We start from the raw sequence: 21792 nt of genomic DNA, 5'->3' as shown, positions 1-21792 counted from the left end.
GTGGTTGGGCTCCAACTCCCAACAGCCACAGCCAACGCCAACATGGCTGACAATGAAGGGTCATGGGAGCTGTAGTCCAGCAACATCTGGAAGACCATAGGCTCCCCATCTGTGCCCCAGTGAACAAAATAGTGTTTATCTGGCTCACTACTGTCACTACCAGGGATGGGAAACCTTTTTGGCTTGGTAGGCAGGAACCTTCTTGATCCTCACCCCCGCAGACCAATTCTGACTGGTGGGTGAGACAATCACCTGCTTGGCCAATCACCTGACATCATGATGGCATCTGATGATTGACAGATGTGTTGCCCCAACCACTAGTTAAAGTGGCTGGGTGCTTTCCAACAGCCAGCTAGTTGTCAGGCACATGGGAGCTGCTTGCTGAGCACCGAGTATAGGGCTTGCAAAGCTGATTTCTGTAGGGTGATCAAGTTCCCATCAGCTGCAAGGCAGTGACTTCAACCCTGCTTTCTGTGGGAATCGATCATATGATTGACTGTTGCCAAGGACATCTATCGGCCTGGTCCAATTTTTAAGGCTCTGATGCTAATGGATGAGCATCAATTCTGACCCCTGAAAAATGAGTCCTGAGGCTGCTGATTCTTGGAGAAGGCAGGTGAGCAGGCAGCAATTGTAAGTAGGAGTTGCAGCAGCAGTAGGGCCAAATGGGGGCCCCTGGGAAAGCTGTAGGCCTTGGCGGATACTGAACAATGTTGACCATTGGTGCCAGCCCCCAATTTGAGTTCAACCAATGGGATTTTTAATAGGTTAGATTGACGCTTGTGACAATACTGCAAGCAAAACCTAGACATACTGTTTCAGCTGTTATCTTGCATGTGCGTTTCTCATTAACTTGCGAGATGCCCTCACACCAGCAAAACAACAGAAGAATTGCCAATCCCAAGAAATACAGTTGGTGCGATCATTTGTCAGGACATGAAAACGGCAATTCAGTCCACCGATATCTCAATAAACAGAACAAGACCGGCATCCATCTCCTTAATAGGACATTAATGTCGCCGATTTGCCACACATGCCATTAAAAATACTGAAGCCTACCTAAGCCTCTCTCAATTGCCAAAGAAAATGCAGAATTTATAGGCCAGGACATAATGACTACGAACAAAAATTTGTTCAATTAGCTGTGTGGGCTTTAATTAAAATTTGTGATTTAGCAAGAAAAAATGATGAAATAAATAGCTTTAGGCAGCTGTGCCATTTGCAAAGAATGTGTGGCTCAGGATGAGAGCGGTTTAGCACTTGACAGAGTCGGACTGAAATCAGGGAGACTAAAATCCAATTCAGCCATCGAAGTCATTGGATGACCTTGGGCCAGTCACTCTCCCAGACTACCTCACAGGGTTGTTGGAAGGATAAAATGTTGGGGGTGGGAGAGAACTATGCACGCAATCCTGAACACCTTGAAGGATGGGTGGGGATTAAATGGAATCACTAAAAATTTAAAGCAATTATTACAAGGAAACATCCTCTTGGCAGGTTAAGAAATTCCTTGGCAGGCTAAGAAAATACGATCTTACCTGTTGAACTGACGCTTACAATCATTGAATTATAGAGTTGCAAGGGATCCTAAGGCTTATCAAGTCCAACCCCCTGCAATGCAGGTTTTGTTTTTGCCCAAGGTGGAATTTGAACACACAACCCTGAGGTTTAGAATCTCGTGCTCTACCGACTGAGCTATCCACAGGGCAAATGGTTAAGCAACATCTCTCTTTGAATTTTCTGCACACCTGATAAGAATTTTCTGAGCAAGATTGGATTTTCTCAAGGTACAGCCTCAGAACAGTGAGAAAAGCTCTGGGACTCAGGGGAATGAATTGGTACACAACACAGTGCAGTCAAAATGGGGGTCAAATGAAAGTGTGGAGAAGTCCATATCTGGCAGATCTGGCCTCAGTTAGGAAGTAGGAGTCATGGTAGTTTCAGAACAAAGAAAAGGAAACCTTGTTCAGTTTAAAAGAGGAAGGGAAAAACAAAAGATAACAGCAATGCTTACCTCAGAGAACTGCAGCCTTCCAAAATCACTTGGTGGACTTGCAATTTTGAACACCTTTTTGGGCATCACCCATGTCTCTAAGGTCTCCAGCTTACTCGCAGCCAGATTGGTAGCATGGTGCTTGACAAGGAAACCCTGAAAATGATCAGCAAGGAAGTAGAGTTGGACGGAGAATGGGTGGCCCATTGGGTAGTACCTGGAAAACATAAATGCCAATGGAGAAGAGTCTGATTAGCTGTGGAACAACAGAGTTAGTGGTTTGGCAGTGGGTGAGGTTCTTACAGCTACAGTGATGTTGAGTTCATTGGAATGAAGATGTGCGACACTGCTTCTTAAACCTCTGTTTTTAAGCCCGGGTGGGGTGGGGGCTTGGCAAAGGGCACGGAGATGGGACCCTGGAGAGCAAGGACTCTTAATCCTCAGCAGTTAATTGAGAGCTATTGAGAGCTGCCATTTACTTTCACCACAACCCCTTGGGGCAATTCAGCATTTGCGGGTCCTGTGGGAAATTTAAATGGCAGCTCCCAGACTCACAAACTTTTAAAAATTGCACAGGCTGCCAGCTGGCTACTGGGCTAAGTTTAAGGTGTTGGTTGTGGTGTATAAACTCCTCTACAGTACAGCTTGGGACCAGGTTACCTAAAATATCCATCTTGCCCCTTATATACCCAATCACTGTGCTCTGCAGGACAGGGCCTCTGGCAGAGTCCACGCCTCATGATATACAAATCTGGCTTTTAATGCTATGGTACCTCCCTTCTGGAATTCCCTCCCATTAAATATTAGACAGGTGCTACCCTTGTTGTCTACATAAATAAAGCTGAAACGTGCAGTCGCAATCCATGAGTGAGTGAGAGTGAAAAGGGTATTATTGGAGAGAAAGAGAAATGGAGACTGGAGATTGGCAAGAGAGAAACAGGGAGAAGGGGACTCCCTGCTCATTTTTGACTCTGTCCTGTGCCCACCAGCTTAGCTTCTTGATCCCTGTTGGCTTGCAGCTGCTGACAGATTAGCCCAGAGGGAATGTAGACCTCAGCTGTGTGGAGAAGAAGAGGTACTTGCCACCTGCTGTAGACTGAAGGAACTCTGAACTTACCGGCAGCTGTTTTCACCATCAGTGTGGAAGGAGGTTTCTGCTCTCCTCAGGCCCAAGCGAGCAAATGAGTGGTACATGGTCAGCATGACGTCACTGATGCTATGGATCCCGTCTGGTTCGTCATAGACATTCTCCCAGTATGATCTCAGGCCTGGAGTGCCCGATGGATAGTTGCCATACAGGTAGTAATCCAGCTGGCCAATTATTTCTTGATTCACCACCGCTTCAAATTTGCGCGCAAAGAAGGTCGGTCTTGTGGTTTGCTGTGTCAATAAGAACAATTTTTTTACGTGGTTTCTGTGGATTTTTTTTTTGAAGAACACAAGGTTCCCACCTTACACGTCATGCTGATGCAAGATCGGATGTCAGAAAATTCCAGCAAAAACGGGACATAAAAAGTTCAGATGTAGAGAAACCGGGGTGGGGGTAGGGGTGGGAAGAAAAAGCCACTTGCAATGTGTCAGCACAGTCCTGGCAGGTTGGAAGAATGAGTATCAAAGAGATGAGACCCAGTAATTTAATTGTGAACTTTTGTGTATGGGTGATTTGCTGTTCGAGCGCAGGGGCTGCCAACCTTTTTGCGCCAATGAGCACATTCAGAATTTTGAGAAAGTGCTGCTAGCATCAGTCACAAAATGGCTGCCTTGAGCCTGGCATAACACAAATGGCTGCCATGGGTGGGTGGGTGGGTGCCATAACTTAAAATGGCTGCCATGGGGGCATGACATAAAAGCTTCAATGTAAGAGAGGCTGAGTCAGTGCAAACAGGAAATGAGCAGGGAAAGCAAATCGTCCCTTGTGTGTTTTTGAGGGGATATTTATTCAGACCTTTTGTGAACACCACAGGACGCACTGGTGGGTACACTGGTGTCTGTGGAAGCTATGTTATGTTAACAAGTGTTTGGGAAAGTGGATGCTGGTGATAGGGGGCTCTTACATTTTTCTATAACAGGCTGAACTGGGAGGCTGCTCACGGTTTATGTGTTTCTCCAACACCGCTCTGTTAGATTGTAAAAAGTCTTCTTTGTTTTCTGCACATTTTTTTAAATAAAGAGGGATAGAAAGTGTCAAGCTTGAAAGCGCCAAGATCAAAAGGTGCAACATGCCTTCTGAAAAGTCAACACCACCCGTCAAATTTGCTTTCGGAGTGGCTCCAATTATGTTTATTCTCTCCATTTGCAGCCAGAATGCCTGGAATGCATGAAGCATTCTCACCAGGAATACAGGTTTACTTTTGGGCAGGGGGTGGGAAATCAGTGTCCTCCAGAACTTGTTGGGCAACCCAGCTACCTGAGATGCTTAAAACTGAAAATGCCAGCAACTGAACCTGGGACCTTATTTGTGCAAGTGGGAGCCCTCCACCCCGTGTTTGGAATGAATTAGTTTGGTTTAATGTAGTTTACTGAATGAGTTCAAAAATATCTGAACTATGCCTGAACATATAGCTCCCATAATTGCTGAGAACAGAATGTGAACTAAATTCATTTTGGGGTGGGACTTTGACTGATTTCCAGTTCATCATCTCTTACATGTGTGGGGTTTTTTTTAAAGCTTCAGACACTTAGGGCCTTTAAGCTTCAAGATCATAATTTCTGAGGAAAAATAGAATCATAGAATGAAAAGATGAGCCAAAAAATAAATAAAATAGAATTGTAGAGTTGGAAGGGACCATGAGGGTCGGATCCAGTCCAACCCCCTTCAATGCAGGAATTTTTTGCCCAACGTGGGACTCAAACCCATGACTCATGCTCTGCTGACCGAGCTATAAGTAAACAATTCACATTTCACTGTGTGCATGCACTTTTGGATGTTTTTAGCCTTCTTAATTATATTTTATACTTCAGCACAGCAGCCAGTAACATTCTGCATGTTGGGTTTTTTTTTGGGGGGGGGGCTGAGGGTCATTTGGTTGAATTTGAATTGAACAGTGAACTGAACTAGCTTGTTATGTAAAGGGATGAAAGCGAACTTGCATTGGTTCCTTTCTGGACATGTTGAGCTTGAACTAGATTCTTTAAAAAAACTAACATTCAAAGCTCTAGATACACCATAGACTGAAACACCAGATGGAGCTTCTGTGGGAGGGAAGGGCAGCTGGTTCTAGATTCAACCCTTGGCATCATCTTTTAAAAAAGAAAGGAAAAAGGACCAGGCGGCAGTGACCAGAACTCATGGAGAGTTGCTGTCAAGTAGAGCAGACAGTATGGGATAGAGCAGAAGCTGTCAGCATGGTGTCCTCCGATTAATGATGGACTCCAACTCTCACACATGAGAACGTAAGAAAAGACCTGCTGGATCCAGCCTTACGACGGCGTGACTAACAAACCTGATAAAATACCAACTTACCTGAAATCGGTGGAAATCGGCCGGCTTGAAATCATTAGGGGAGCAGCCGCACCAGTCCACAATATTCTTGTACTGGCATTTGCAACCCAGCTTGCGGTTCCAGTTTGTGATGTGCAGGTTGTTGTCCACCATTGTGTTGCAATGAGGGCTGTTTTCCAGGACGGTGTGGAAGAAAGACTGTTGGGAGGTGGGGGAAACACAAAACTCAGTGATGTTGGTACATCAGAGTGAGAGGACACTATGGTCACATCCATCCTGTGCTTTCACGATACGGTTTCCACCAAAGAATCCTGAGAGCCGTAGTTTGTTAAGGGTGCCGACCTCACAGGGCTACCATTCCCAACACCCTTAACAAATTATAGTTAAAGTGGAGGTAAGGTAAAGGTAAAGGGACCCCTGACCGTTAGGTCCAGTTGTGGCCGACTCTGGGGTTGCGGCGCTTATCTCGCTTTATTGGCCGAGGGAGCCGGCGTACAACTTCCAGGTCATGTGGCCAGCATGACTAAGCCACTTCTGGCGAACCAGAGCAGCACACGGAAACGTCGTTTACCTTCCCACCAGAGCGGTACCTATTTATCTACTTGCACTTTGACGTGCTTTCAAACTGCTAGGTTGGCAGGAGCTGGGACCGAGCAACGGAAGCTCACCCCATCATGGGGATTCGAACCGCTGACCTTCTGTTTGGCAAGCCCTAGGCTCTGTGGTTTAACCCACAGCGCCACCCGCATCCCTCAAAGTGGGGATAGGAATGCTTAAATGTATGGAGTCAAGCACATTAATAGAGGGTTACAAGCATATGGGCTGAAGAGATCACATAGTGCGCTGCACTTGTTCTCAAACCATTTTTCTCTGTGGACCGCTGGTGTGTGTGTGTTATTACTATTTTATTTATTTGCAGCATTTATACCTCGCTCTTTTGCCAAAAAGACTCTCAAATGGTATACGAAAAGGGTATCAAGCAGTGCTGCATTTATGTATAAGCTAAACAAGCTATAGTTTAGGGCCCCACTCTCTTGGCCCCCCCCCCAAATAAAGACAAACAACAACACTGGATGTACATTTCCAAAATATAAGATAAGTTCAACAATTACTTTGATAAGATACATATTTTGCTATGTGCAAAGATACCTATTAGGTCCATAAATTACCATATGGCATATATTCAACACAAAAAAACCAGTGACAATTTGTTGTTGACAAAGGACAGCTGGACATATAAAGGGCCCCATTCAGTAGCTTAGAGCCTCATCAAACCTAAATCCAGCCCTGGTACCAAGATTATGAAGCTCCCTCCCCAAAATAAGTTATGCCGACCCCTTTTCTCTTGAATTTTAGGAAGACAGAGGAGATTTTATTAAGCTGCTGTGTCAATGCATTTTAAAATCGAATACATTGTTTTTTTTTTCTCTCTCTCTCTGGCTGCTGTTTTAATAAATTAATTGACGTGTTTGGTATTTTTGATTATTACAAGATCTCTCATTGTGTTTTTCTTTGGGTGTGTGTGTGTTTTGCTGTAGTGGGGAGGGGATTAACCTTGAGGAAAATTTCCCTATTAATTATTTAAAAATGACAATTCTAGAAGATAGCCTGGGACAGTCATTGCATTTTAGATTTCTGGAACAGGAAAGTGGTTTTATAACACCAACACTGAAAAACGCCACAGGAAGGAGCACCTGAAGGAGGAGGAGATCATATTTAATTCTGTTGTTTTGCATTTAAAGTTGCATCTCCAGTCAGGGTCCTTTCCCCCCTGAGATAAATTTCCCAATGTGGTGGTGGTGGTTTCAAGGTCAAAATCTCCCACCAATTAACGTGAGGAAATAGTAAAAGTAATAAAAGAAAAGACAACCACCCCAAACCAAGCCAATTCCTCTCTGTCTACTACCGCTGATTTATTTGGAAGTTGCAATGTGCCCATAGGTGAAAATGACCTCGCAGTGAAAGACCCAGTTTGCCCCTAAGGCAACAGAAGGGACACTCTGTCTCTTGCAATTATTTCCGAAGCTGCTAAGTCTATTTGCCAATTCAAGGCAGTGAGAAATTCCAATGGGTTTCTTCTTCTTCTAATTATACCACTGTAATTTCAGTGTTTACTTAAATCCCATAGTAATGGAGACTGACAGGCCCAGCACCATCACAAAGCACCCTCAGGCAGTTACTGGGGCCCCAGCATCTCTGAGGAGTTTTGCCCACATTCATAACTGGGGTGGGGGGCAGAGGATCTCTTTGGTATCCAGAAGACCCCACATTCAATCTCTGGAGTCTACAGTTAGGGTTGAGAAAAACCCCTGACTGAAGCCTTGGAGAGCCACGTTCACACTATACATTTAAAGCACTATGGCACCACTTTAACAGTTATGGCTTCGCCCAAGTAATTCTGGGACCTGGTTAGTTTTGTCAAGGGTGCTGAGAGTTGTTAGGATCACTCACAGAGTTCCCTGTGAGAAGAGACTTATTGCTATCATACTCTGGGAATTGTAGCTCTGCAGGGGAGGGGGAAGGGGTCTCCTAAAAAACTCTCAGCACCTTTAGCAAACTACAGCTCCCACAATTCTTTGGGACAAGCCACGAGTGTTTAAAGCGGTATCATTGTGGTTTAAATGTATGGAGTGAATGTGGCCTCAATATAAGGGTGGCTTCCTATCTTCCCACATCCAGGAAGGCTTTGTTTTTTGGGACAATGGCGAGGATTTTTCTTCTCCCGGACCTTATGCACCCCACCCCCCATTTTGAGCTACAACTCCCAATTTCCCTGACAGACTGTATGGCTGGGGCTGATGGGAGTTATAGTTCAACACTTCTGCACATCAGGTTGGACAAGGCCGGGCTAGGTTAACATGAGAGTGGGCTCCCTAGTTATTTATTTTTATTATAATTTTGAAGGAGTCGGATAAAAAACCTAGCCGAGGAAATCTTGTGGGTAGAAAAACTGAAACAGGATAAACATTGGGTGGTTAAAAAGCAAAAGGCCTTGACAGAACAGTGAGTTCTTTTGTAAAATATCAACTATAGGGTGATCTACAGACACACGGAATGGCATTAGTATGGTTGACCGCCTATCCCCCTGGACAAGCCCCTTGCCCCCTTTTAAAAAAATGTTAAATGACAGGCCAGTGAATATGGATTTTACGCTTGAATTGTCTAGTTAAACCCATTAAGGCATACATTGTCATTCAGGCAAAAAGCCGGGACTGAGGAGGGGAGGGGAAGAGAAACCTACCCAATTACCCACTGCCCTGTCCTTTTATACTAGCAGAGAAGGCCGTTGGAAAGATAAGCAGAATAAAAGGTTAACAGAGTTGAAAGGGAAGACGATACCTTTCGTTTCCCTTTAGGAGAAGCAGGATTAAAAGGAGAACATTTAATATATGTGTAAGCGAAAAGGAGAAAGGGGATCAGTCGTCTTCTGAATGCATTAAGGTCTAGTGGATAGAAGAAAGATGGATGTCACCTACACACTTAATATAACTTTTGGTAACCATTACTAATAAGAATGACAGAGGAAGAAAAAAAATCCAGTTAATGCAACACATAATTTATGGAATCCGCCGCCACAAGATGGTAGCATTGGACATGGGCTTTGTGACAATTTTGTCCGTCTAGTCCAGCATCTTGTTCTCATGGTAGTTACCCAGATGCCTGTGGGAAACCTGCAACCAGGACCCGAGCCCAAAGGCCCTCTCCCCTCCTGTGGCTTCCAATGACTGGCATTCAGAATAATTTCGGCATCTGACAATGAAAGCAGAGCACAGTCATCATGGCTAATAGCTGTGGATAGCCTTCTCCTCCACAAATTCATCTAAACTTCTTTTAAAGGTAAAGGAAAAGGGACCCCTGACCGTTTACCTTCCCGCCGAAGCAGTACCTATTTATCTACTTGCACTTTGACGTGCTTTCGAACTGCTAGGTTGGCAGGAGCAGGGACTGAGCAACGGGAGCTCACCCCGTCGCGGGGATTCGAACCACCGACCTTCTGATCAGCAAGTCCTAGGCTCTGTGGTTTAACCCACAGCGCCACCTGCATCCCTAAACCTCTTTTAAAGCCATCCAAATTGGCAGCCATCCTGCAGGAGGGAGTTCCATAGTTTAACAAGGTGCTGCATGGAGAAGTACTTTCTTTTCTTGGACTCTCCCAAAATTCAGCTTCAACGGACCTCCACAAGTTCTAGTGTTATGAAAGAGGGAGAAATACTTTCTTCTAGCCATTTCCTTCATGCCACGCATAATTCTGCAAACTGTATCATGTTGCTTCTTATTCACCCTTTCTCGTAACTGAAAACCCCATATGCCACAAGCTTTCTTAATCTCATAGAGTTTAGGCTACCGTTCCCTATCTTGTTGCCCTCTAGATGCTGTTGGACTCAGCCAGTGTAGCCAATGATTAATCATGGTGGGAGCTGTAGCCTGCAAATATCTGGAGGGCAACAGGTTTGGCTGACTTGGGCTGTTCATTATGATAGCTAAACTGAGTCTCCCTGTTCAGTTGCTGAATGCCAGCTGCTGTGGGACAAACATTGGCTTTAGGCTTATGAAGGCTTTTTTTCTAGAAAAAGAGGTGCTGGAACTTGTTGAACTTTTTTTAGGGGGGCCTGGGGGCCTCTGGTGGAACGCTAAAGGTTGGACTAGGTCATGGGTAGGCAAACTAAGGCCAGGGGGCCGGATCCAGCCCAACTACCTTCTAAATCCAGCCCACGGACGGTCCAGGAATCAGCATGTTTTTACATGAGTAGAATATGTCCTTTTATTTAAAATGCATCTCTGGGTTATTCATGGGGCACAGGAATTCGTTCATTTCCCCCCTTCAAAATATAGTCCGCCCCCCACAAGGTCTGAGGGACAGTGGACTGGCTCCCTGCTGAAAAAGTTTGCTGACCCCTGGACTAGGTGGACATTGGGTCTGATCAAACAGGGTGATTGTAACATACTTCTTCCTCATGGAACAAAAAGAGAGCTCTGCTTGATCAGAACAAAGGCCTGTCTAGTCCAGCATCCTTCCTCCACCCTCCCCATGGTGGCCAACCAGCTGCCTGTGAGAAGTCCAAAGCAGGACAAGAGGGCAACAGCATTACCCCATCATTTCTCACTAGGGACTTGCATTCAGGGGAATATCACCTCTGACCTTGGAAGGCAATAGACATGATGAGGAGCCACACTGATAGCCTTGTCCTCCATTAACTCAGGAGGAACAGCTGTCAAGAATTCTGCTCCCTCCACAATGTAACCAATCAGGTTCCATCACCTGAGGCAGCTTCCTCACCCTGCCTAATGATAGGACTGGCCTTGATTTTTAGAAAGGTAATGTATGTTAAAGTGGAGCAGCTTCAAAGCAACCAACCAACCAACCAACCAATCAATACACCAACCAACCAACCAACCAACCAACCAACCGATAACCAAAGGAAAAAGCCTTTCATAACATTGAACAGCTATAATTCAGGCATTCAGGAATTACCCCGGTGCTGTTTTTATTTTTCTGTGGTGGGGCAGGGCTCTCCGCAAGTTTGCTCACCTCAGCTGGGAGTAATGTGTAGGAATAGAACCTTTTCATCTTCGTCACCAGGTCATCGTTAGAAAAGGTGATATATTCCACAAACTTCCTGTTCAGCAGGAACCAGTCTGACCCGCCATCCACTGTTATTCCTTCCGGAATCTTCCGGTCACCAAGGCGCCACATGTGGGTATCACATTCCAGGAAAAGCCTGTCCAGCCCTTGTTTTCTAATAAACCTGGAGAGGAGGGAAAGGAAATGTTAAAAATACATGTAACGGGTAAGAAAGATAAGAGACTCTTGGAACATATGTGATTATAGCAGGAGGTAAAAGGGGGTGGGGGAAAGAGAGAAACAACTAAAGCAGGAGTAGAACACCCTCCACTGTGAAAAATGTCATGCAAATTGTCTGAGGGAGTAAAGATTCACCAGCAGCAGGTACAAGAAAACAGAGGATAGTAAATAAGGGACAGTTAGCTCCCTTCTCTGGCTATGTACACACCATACAATTAAAGCACGTGGCTTTGCCCAAAGAATCTTGGGAACTGTAGTTTCTTAAGGGTGCTGGGTGCTGTAGCTCGGTGAGGTGTAACTACAGTTCCCAACATTCTTTGGAGTGGGAAATGTGTTTTAAGTATATGGTGTGTACACTGTCTCTCTCTTAAACATTATACTAAACACCTTTGTGTACCTTCCTGGTCCCCACGAAACTCTGGTGCTTAAGCAGTTAGCATTCTTATCCTTGATTAGAGTTTATTTCAAAAAGCAACAGAGCCCAGAGAAAGAAAATGGGCTGTTTTCCAAATCTAATTAATGAAAAACAAAGCCCAGACATACGAGCCTCTCTGTGCGTTTACGGCGCTTAGAGGACAAAAGGGAAGATAAGAAGTTGAGAATTTTTTATTTCATTTTATTTCCATAGATGAGCTCCTAATTCCACATTCTATTATAAAAGGGATAATGGAAATGTCTTGCAATTTTAATGGGGTGTTCTAGAATCTCCAAATACAATATTTATGCAATTCTCTGCGAAATTAAATATGCATGCATGTGAAAGTTCAGTCATTTATTTCTATTATTTGGTGATGGTGGTGGGGACGCCTCTGAAAAAAACCATGTTTACTTTGAATATGCAATTTACATGGATTATTTTCAGGCCCTCAGAACTCTCCTCAACCCAGGCCACACTCCTCACAGGACCTATTATTATTTATTAAATTGTTATACCGCCCTATACCTGCAGGTCTCAGGGCAGTTTCAACATAAAATCACAATATAAAGACAGAAAATACATAATGAAAACAAAGACAACACAATACATTCCCCCCCCCTCCCCAACACATTTTAAAAGGACATCGGATGCCAGTCAGCCAAAGGCCTGGTTAAAGAGGGATGTTTTCACCTAGCGCCTAAAGCTGTATAATGAAGTCACACTCTAGAAAATTTTGCCTGCCTGGAATGTGTTCTTGAATTTGGATAATAATGCCTGTTGCTTGCCTGGCTGGCAGACAAAGGGGCTGAGAATGTGTAAAAACTAGCCTATGAAATTACATTAATTGCTCCACCCACTTTTACTTCTGGCCCTGCCCACCACTGGAATGTGGCCCCTGGAAGGTTAGTCAGAAGGGATTGTGGCCCTTAGCTTGGAAAAGGCTTTGCACCCCTGATTTTTTTAAAAAAAGTGTAAGAGAGTGTGTGTGCGCGTGTGTGTTTGTTTGTCCCTGCAGAAGCTTAGAGCTAAGATACTCTTCAGGGATTGTCCGGTTCCTAGTTCAAAGTGAGTAATATCACCCACGAGGCTAATTAATTGCTGATTGCAACTTGGCAACAACTGAAATGAAAACCTTAAATCCCACCTCTGATAAGTCCTTCCAGTGAATGGTAAGGAACAAAGAAAACTAAATCAGCGCTGTCCATTGGAGATTAAATATTCCTCTTCCAGCATTAATCATTCTAATGCTCTGCAATAAAATCTAAATGACTTCTTGAATTAAAAAGGTTGGCAGAGGGTTCGGTGTCCCCCCCCCCTGCCCCCGCTTTTCTTCCTAGCAATTAACAACCAACAGATTTGTTGGGAGTATTTACTAACAAACCATTTGTCATTGTTACTTTTTAACATATGGTTCGAATAGTCACATATTTCACCCAGCGGAGAGGCTGTATCTATGCCACAAAATGTATTTGTTTCCAATACTTTAATGGAAAAGTTTGTTGCTGTGAAGTACAAGAACATCAATGGGTTTCTTTAAAAGTAGCCAACAACAGGGGCAAATGAAGATTTTTTATCATACGCTGCTTCCCAAAAAACATCTACTAGATATTTTGGAAAGTAATTTGTCATATTTGCTGTGCTTTTAAATATCCCTTAAGATATTGTACCAAATTTTGCATGATGGTTCCTGAAATCAATGAGCAGGTTTTCATCGATGTTGGGATACAGCTGGAAGCCATTTTGAATCAAGGCGGTGGACTGAACCTTTTGCAACTGCACTGAGGGGTCTGTTTTCATATAATTCTGAAGCAATTATGTGTATGGGACTCCTGGGGTGGCCCCTGATGTTTTTTAGCTGTATGCAAAATGGTCCAATGTCCCCCGGCAGATCTGGGCCACATCCTGGTCCCACTACTGCAACTGCATCCTCGTCTGCAGTGGCATTCACACTGCTCCCATGCATTTGCCCCTAACCTTGCAGCCTGAGTTATATTACCCCAGTTTTTCAGCACACCTATTTATTTTAGCACCAATTTCAAAAAAATCAAAAAAATCTGTCCCTTAAATAGCATAGGATAGAAAGCCAAGTAAGGGCGCTTTGCCAAAAATGAGCAGTAAAGTTTTGTTTTGTTTTGTTTTATGGCAACCCAGGTGATAAAGTGGAGAAACAGAGCAGTCACTGTAAAACATACACATTTCTAAATGCCCCTGCTTTGCACTTAAAAAAATAAAAATAAAACAACAACAACAACATCCTGTGTGCTAATAATATTTTATTTTGCATACAGCTCCTGCAATTATTGCATTATGTTTCCCAGGTACAGTAAGAAGGAATTTAGTAGCCAATGTGTTTCAAGGAGTCCTTTGGCTAAAATAACCAATATGGGTGGCAGTATGAAATTTCAAACATGTAACTTGCCTCCCCCACCCCCGGCAAAAAGAACAGAGCTGCACCCAAAACTAGTGAGACCATTAATGCTACTAGGAGCAAAGAGGCTAAAATACTTGGGCCGCAGGGATAATAAATTCTGCTTTATGTGCAGTACTTAGTAGTGCTGGGTATTAAATGGGTGATTCATTGTTACAGAAATACACAAGCATTTACTGGATGTGCCATTCAGACCAGCATACTGATTAATTGCTCAGAAACACTCTGCTGATAACACTGAGTGCATCCTCCCTGCTGAGGAACTGCTTTGCAGCAATTGCTTGGGAGCAGAATTGAAATGCCCTGCTGCTGGTGCCATACAGCATTTCACACAGTGCGCTATTAACTCAACTTACTAAAGCACCACGACTGCCCATAATGGGTGTACTCTACCTGCGCTGTTGGGAGGCAGTGCGCTTCTGAAAACCAGTTGCTGCTGGGAAGGTGCTGGTTATACTTGGATCCTGCTTGTGAGACATCTGTTTTGGTCCCTGTGAGGACAGGGTGGTGGACCATCTGTGGTCTTCTCCAACAGAGCTCTTCTTGGGTTCTTAACTACCAATGCTCTTCTCTATGCTATAACTCAGGCTTCCTCAAACTCTTCCCTCCAGATGTTTTTGGCCTACAACTCCCATGATCCCTAGCTAGCAGGACCAGTGGTCAGGGATGATGGGAAGTGGAGTCTCAAAACATCTGGAGGGCTGAGTTTGAGGAAGTCTGCCATAACTCCTCCTACCCCATCCAATGGAGGCTGCCACTCCACTCCACCACAACAGTGCCCCTGAAACCATGCCACACCATTCTCTTCTGCAAGTGAACAGCAGCTTTGGGGGAGGGGGCTTCAACTTGTGGGAACATTCTCCCTTTGCCCAACCACTTTCTGCCCACAGATGGTTCCAGAACAGCTCTTCTGAACCGATGAGTTCTTGAAAGCCGACTTTTCTCGATCGCAACCCCTCAAGTTTGTTACTGCTTTCTTTGTAATTAATTTGAAGCACTTTCAGTTATTTTTTTTTTAAAGAGATAATTGATTCTGAATAATACATAAACTGATATGGCAGCCCTACCTATATATCACAGCACATCCTAAGATGCAATTAACTGTTTATGTATTCCAAAGGCAGAATCCCCATTAAAGACCCAGCCTATTATTCCCCAGAAGAGAGGCCAAGTGGCACATTAGCACAATTTAATATTAAATTAATGAGAAGATGAGCAGATTTAATTCATCCAAATTGCTCTTGTCCCAGCCGAGGTGAGCATCTTATGGCTTTGCGTGGAACAGTCATAATTCATGCTCTTATTTCTTCTTTTGACAGTGTTTGAGGAGCAATGATCACAAGAGTCAGAAGTGAATGGGAGGCATATTTCCATACCCCTTTCTTATTGCCTTTCTAATTTAACTCCATCGTTTGACAGGAATGCCAGCTAATGCAAAACCTGCCAGTCAAAATGAAGCAATGCGTTCCCAGTTCATTTCTGGGCCCAATTCAAGTTGCATTCACATATGTGTTCAAAGCCCTAAACAACTTAGGCTACATCTGCACCAGACATTTAAAGCAACATTTTTCACAGTTACAACTTCTCCCAAAGCATCATGGGAACTGTAGTTTGCTAAGGGTGCTGAGAGATGTTAGGAGACCCCTATTCCCCTTGCATAACTACAATTCCCAGAGTAGTCTAAGAAACAAATCCTCTTTTCTGGGGAACTGTACGTAGCTCTGTGAAAGGAAAAGGGGTCCCTCAACAACACCCTGAACTTATTACACTTCCCAGTGTTCTTTGCAGGAAGCCAAGACTGTTGGCTCCAGTCTATGACTGGTTGCTGGCTTGTTTCCAGGCCCAGTTCAAGGTGTGCTCACACGGCCCTAAGTGAGTTGATAGCCAAATGACCACCTCTGCTCCTACAAATTTTTCTGGGTGTTAAGATAGGCAGGGAGGGTCCCTCTTGGTAGTTCCACAACCATCAGATCAAGCAATGGATCTGCCATAGACATTACACCTGGGACCATGTGGTACGCTATGGGAAAAATCTCAGGAAATCAGGCGGTGTGGGCAGACTTCAAAGCCTGCTCCAACTTCCCACAGCCCAAACATATCTACCACAGACCGCCATGTAGGAAGGGTTCTGGGAGAGAGAGAGGGGTGCAAAAGTCACTAAACAGCTTCCCTCAGCTGGACTTTCCTCTGTTCGATCTCTGCACAACAGCATCTACCTACCAACTGCTCAGTGTGGAAAGGGTTTAGGTCACACCCACATCATAAACCTAAAGCACATGGCTTCCCTCAAAGAACCACGGGAAGTATAGTTTACCCCTTACAGAGCTACAGTTCCCAACACCCATAGGAAACTACAGTTCCCAGAATAACTTGGGTGAAATAATGTACTTCCAATATATGGTGTGGATATACCCTTTGACGAATTGTTTTGTTTTCATATAGTTACTGTGATAATATAGTGATTCTACTAAGAAGTCCAAATATTACTTGAAACCCTGGAAGGATTTGTACAATATCCTGAAACACAGAATAAACAACAACAATATATTTTTGGTGGCCCAGTGTCACTTGCAAAGGGATTGGCATGAGTCCATCCAAGTTCAGCACTATTGAGAATGATAAGTAACATTCTCTCCTTTAAAAACTATGACACCGTACTGTCCTAAGATATGGTTAAACTGTATTAGCAAGAGAGATAAAATACGTAAGCTGATCTCAGGAAACTCTTTGTAAAAAAAGAGAAACCAGATTAGAGTAGATAAACATATAATAAGCTTTTCATATTTTTGAGCAGATTGATACTCTGCAAGAAAATAAAATGACAACACTGTCACTTTGGTGACAAAAAGACAGATCTCTCCCCCCCCCCAGCTCACTTGATATATATGCATGAAGTGGTAAGCCTTCTCAAATCTGCCACTGTTTAACTGGAAGGTGCGAAATGGGCTTAATTTTGTGCCTGGCTTAGCTCTGGAATCTTATTTCAACTGCTTGTCGAAAATTGTAGAATAGGCGGATAATGAATGGTGCCCCTGAGCTGGGTCAGAGTGCATTTTTAATGTCATCTCTGAGCAACCACAGCCTGTTCTCACATGGAATGGGCAGATAACGTGGGTTTTGGGAAGATGACATCACCTCCCCACTGTCAGGAGCTACTGGGATCTGTGGGTGTCTGCCCTGCGTGAATTGCAAATGCCAGCTTCTCAGTGAAGGACCTTCAGGCCCTGGATGGACTCAGGCTGCCCCCTGGGACAGGAAACAATATAAGAGGACTTCCTGTCGCAGCAGAACCTTGTTTAAACAACAATGGCTCCCCGATCTGTTCCTGTATCTTTGTTTGTCCTTTGCTTCTGACTTACTCCTTGGTCCTAAATAATGGGTTGGTCTCTTGGTTTAAGGCCTCATCTCAAACTTCTACCCATGGCCCAGGCTTGACATCTAACTTTGCTCTTTTTAGGAATTAAGGCTGGGATAGACTGAGGTTAGTGGGGTAGTGCCCCATTCACTCTCATGAACCAGCCTCCACTGTGTGCACACAAATAATTTGAATGCCATCCTCAAACTCTGATCAAAGTGTTCTGTCATGAGAATGCTTGGCCCTGCACTACCCAATACACAGATCTGTACATCTTTCTTGGGAAAATTGCAGTTGAAAGTGCCGGTTTTATTGATCACACAAAGTGATCCAACTTTTACCTCGATTGCAAAAAAAGAAAAGAAATGAAAAGTATCACCACAAATTTTTATTATTATACTGAGAGGCACAGAAAAGGCCACATTACCTTGCATTGTCTCTTCCATGGGACTTCAAGAAGTTCATGTCTCGGTATCTGGAAAGGAAGGCAACGAGCTGGTCGTTTGTCCTGTGAAATGATTGGGACAAAAAATTAAAACAGAGACTAATAGTCATACACACTAGGAACTTTACCACTGAAATGCAAGTTCAGATTTGCAAGCAGATGTTGCCTAGGCACTGATATCATGTGAGACATATTCCAGGAGAGCCTCTTTGCCTCTTTCTCTTCTTGAAACAAAAATTCAGTGTATTTGTATTTCCTGTATCAAATCTGAGGGATCCTTCCTCATAAAAGAAGATAAAATGTTACATTACTGAAAGACATCGCTGACTAAATTGTAGTTTGAAAATTCAATAGCAATTTATGCAAACAGATTTTCACTTCATATTGAAGATGCTTCTCCATTCAGATTATCTATTATTTCGTATTTAAAATGTAGTTCAGTTAACCATACATTTTTTTTTAAAAAAACTGAATTACACCTGCCCACTCATTTCACCTAGCTCTGAACGGTCCTGACTCCAAAACTACAGCCTTGTGAAAAGCACAAGTACAAAACTGGCATCAAGTGTGAAGGGAGCACACCTGTAAAATTATTCACATCCTTTCAAAGTGCTTGGAAGCAGCAGCTGGGGAAAGGAGCAGCTCTAAGAAGGTTTTAAAATGAGCAGTCACTCGGGAAGAGTGTTGTGGTGCATTAAGACTGAAGGATTTATTATGGTATCTACAAAAGCTTATGCCAATAAACTTGCTAGTCTTTAAGGAGCTACCAAACACTTTTTGGGGAAGGGTTGCACTGTCGATCTGGAATTTAAAAACAAGAGAGAAAGGAATTTTTCGTGTGAAAAAGAAAAAGAAATAATGATATCTGGATCTGAGGAATGAATATAATGTTTGTTTATAGAAAGAAGCTTTGTTGGGTGTTATGTTGGATTGGGCAAAGTGAATATTGTTTTTATATAGCAGGCAGATGAAGAACTGGAAGTTCTTTACTTTCTGAATCTTATTCCTCTCTCTTTTAACCTCTTCTATTCTATTCTATTTTACTTATTTAATTGTTCTCTCTCCCTTTCTTTCTCCCCCCTTTTTGTGCTTTTATAGTATCTTTTATTTTAGTCTTGGTTTGGATTTTTTTTTAAAGGAAAAGATATTAAACTCTATATTTTTCCCCTATAAATCTTAATAACATTTATTTAAAAGGATAGATAGAGACAGAGAGACATGCTCTGGAGAACCCTGAAGTTTGCAGAAATACAAAAAAACTCTATCCCTTTTAAAAAGGCAACTCACCTCCCAACAACTCATTGAGGTTTGAGCATGCTCAGTAGTCACAGAATGTTGATGGTTAATTGGAAAAGAAACAATGGAAAACTTGCAAAGGAAGAAACAGAATGTTTTTCTTACAGCCTTTCTCAACCTGTGGGTCCCCAGATGTTGTTGAACTACAACTCCCATCACCCCTAGCTAGCAAGGCCAGAGCTCAGGGATGATGGGAGTTGTAGTCCAACAACAACTGGGGACCCGCAGGTTGAGAAGTCTAACAAGACTACAGCATTCTGGAAGGAGGGAATGGTTAGCTAGCTTGAAACTCTTCCAGGAAGCAGGGTTCCACTACCAATTAAGAGCATAAGAAGAGCCTAATGTGTCAGGCCAGTGGCTCATTTAGTTCAGCATCCTGTTCTTGAGGTCCAACCAGATGCCTCTGGGAAACCCACAAGCAGGACCTGAGTGCAGCAGAATTTCCAGCAACTGGTATTCAAGAAGCATTATTGCCCCATAACTTGTGGGATTTTGGGTTGCAGGTTCCACTTACACCCAGCTGGACATTAAAAAGGGAAAGAGGCACATTTGCAGCGGTTTATCCGCGAAAATGTGCTTTGAGTCACTCTATGCCTGTAGTCGGGAACACGGAACTTCTTTTTCAAATGCTGCGGCAATTCCTTTTGAATACGTTGCCTGTGGAGCAAAATGACTCGTACTCCAAGTTGCACAGGGAGCAAACCCAGCCAGGGAACTCTATCAACACAGTGATCCCCCTAAGTAGCCTGCATTTACAAACTCTCCAACCATCTCAAGGAACAGTTCATTATTGCCCTGATGAATAACGAACAAGTTAACCATTGACTAAGTCCAGACCAATTGGAGTATCTGTCTATCAATCAACCTAAATGGCTAGATTGCAGAAGCCTGAGACCTTCCTTTGATGCTCACTCAAGTGAGCTTTAAAAGTCTCCCGGGGTCAGAATCTGCATTTCAATTTAGCATTTGCAGGGGAAGAAACACACATTCTCTCTCCCTCTCTATCGTAAAGCCCTGCCGATTTTCACATTTGCTGCTTCACTGATTTGCCATCTTATGGGGGATGAATAGACATTTAGGGAATTTACTTAGCGATCTTTCCACATGAAAAGGCCTCAATGGCTGACATCTTAGGGTTCGTATCTAGGCAAACACCGGCGTGCTCGGATGATCTTTTCAGAGATTATCTTTACTTTCCTACTTTAAGTTTACTCCAAGAATGAATTTAACAAGTTAACAAGTGCAATAATCATTTTTTAAAAAGAAAATGCTACGCTCTCTTGTTTCTTGCGATCTTTTCATTGAGCTGTGTTTCAATGCCACAATCCTAAAACACAGCAGCTATGCAAAATTCTCAGCCGTTGCCTCTACTGCCAGCGTTCCCTTGATGAAGATCTAATTATATTTATTTATTATTGTTATCCGTTCAATGTATTAGTCGCTTGCTACGTAAAAGAGTCTTTAACTGTGACTTTTAAAAGTTTGTACCCAAGTTCTGCTCAAAGTAGACAAGCTCATTAATTTCTCTCCCCACCCATTTCACCCCCATATATATTTTTAAATAAATTTACAAACCCTTTTCCACAACCCACAGGCATAGCCAGATGTAAACAATAATATTAAAGGTTCATACAGGAACAGAGAGAAACTGAAAGTTTCATCAATATTTAGGAGAATGTTAATGTATTATGGAATGTGGCAAGTACAGTTTGTTCTGTAGAACCTTTGTTCATGGGCTGGACAAATGACCACCAGTCTGCAATAAAAGTCTCTTCAGTTCCATGATCTATAATGAAATGAAAAAGGTGTTTAAGTACACCTTCCTGAAGAAACCAGAAGCCTTTCTCCTGGGCATGGTCGGCCAATTGGTGCCAAAGAAGGACAGAACTTTTTTTTATGTATGCCACAACAGCAGCAAGAATACTTATTGCAAAATACTGGAAGACACAAGATCTACCCACTCTGGAAGAATGGCAGATGAAGGTGATGGACTATATGGGACTGGCAGAGATGACTGGCAGAATCCGAGACCAGAGAAAAGAGTTGGCGGAAGAAGACTGGAAGAAATTTAAAGACTATTTACAGAAATATTGTAAAATTAATGAATGTTAGAATGATGTTGGACAGAAATTAAGTGGTTTCCAGCTGTAATGCTTAAGAGAATATGAAAAAAAAGGTTTAGAAATAAGTAAAAATTAATGGTGAGGATTTGCTGAACTAACAATCTGAATTGGAATACAAAAAAGGGAGGTATGAGGAGGTCCGGAAAATAAGTTAAAAGAAAATAAGTAATGGAAATTCTACGTGTTTTTAATTGTTTTTATTTTTGTATTTTTTTTCTTTTTATTTTACATTGTACTATTTTTGAAAACTTTAATAAATATTTTATTAAAAAAAAAAGTCTCTTCAGTTCCCTCCCTTTACCCACAGAAATTTATTGCATCAGTTTTTCATTAAATGCTATGTCCCAAATTATGTTATACCATTCTTGTACATCTGTTTAGATGTACTTCTTTCCAGTTTCTAGCTATCCACTGAATATACCCAACAGGCTCATTAATGTCAACTGAAGTTTGTTATGTCCATGAATCTCAATGGGTATAGTTCTGAGT

General features: G+C 42.9%; 1 protein-coding gene across 1 annotated transcript in view; it reads right to left on the bottom strand.

Annotated features, from left to right (window-relative positions):
• XYLT1 (xylosyltransferase 1) overlaps positions 1–21792 on the bottom strand; it is a 166118-nt gene that overhangs the window by 13067 nt on the left and 131259 nt on the right. The window contains exons 6-10 of the mRNA XM_079952376.1: positions 17867–17947; positions 10966–11182; positions 5457–5633; positions 3111–3373; positions 2015–2210 (exon numbers count right to left, since the gene is read on the bottom strand). Of these exons, the coding sequence (XP_079808502.1) occupies positions 2015–2210; positions 3111–3373; positions 5457–5633; positions 10966–11182; positions 17867–17947 (934 nt within the window). The remainder of the gene's footprint in view (positions 1–2014; positions 2211–3110; positions 3374–5456; positions 5634–10965; positions 11183–17866; positions 17948–21792) is intronic.

This window comes from Podarcis cretensis, assembly GCF_951804945.1.
Source record: "Podarcis cretensis genome assembly, chromosome: 14".
NCBI lineage: Eukaryota > Metazoa > Chordata > Lepidosauria > Squamata > Lacertidae > Podarcis > Podarcis cretensis.
This window is presented reverse-complemented; position numbering and strand designations above follow the sequence as displayed.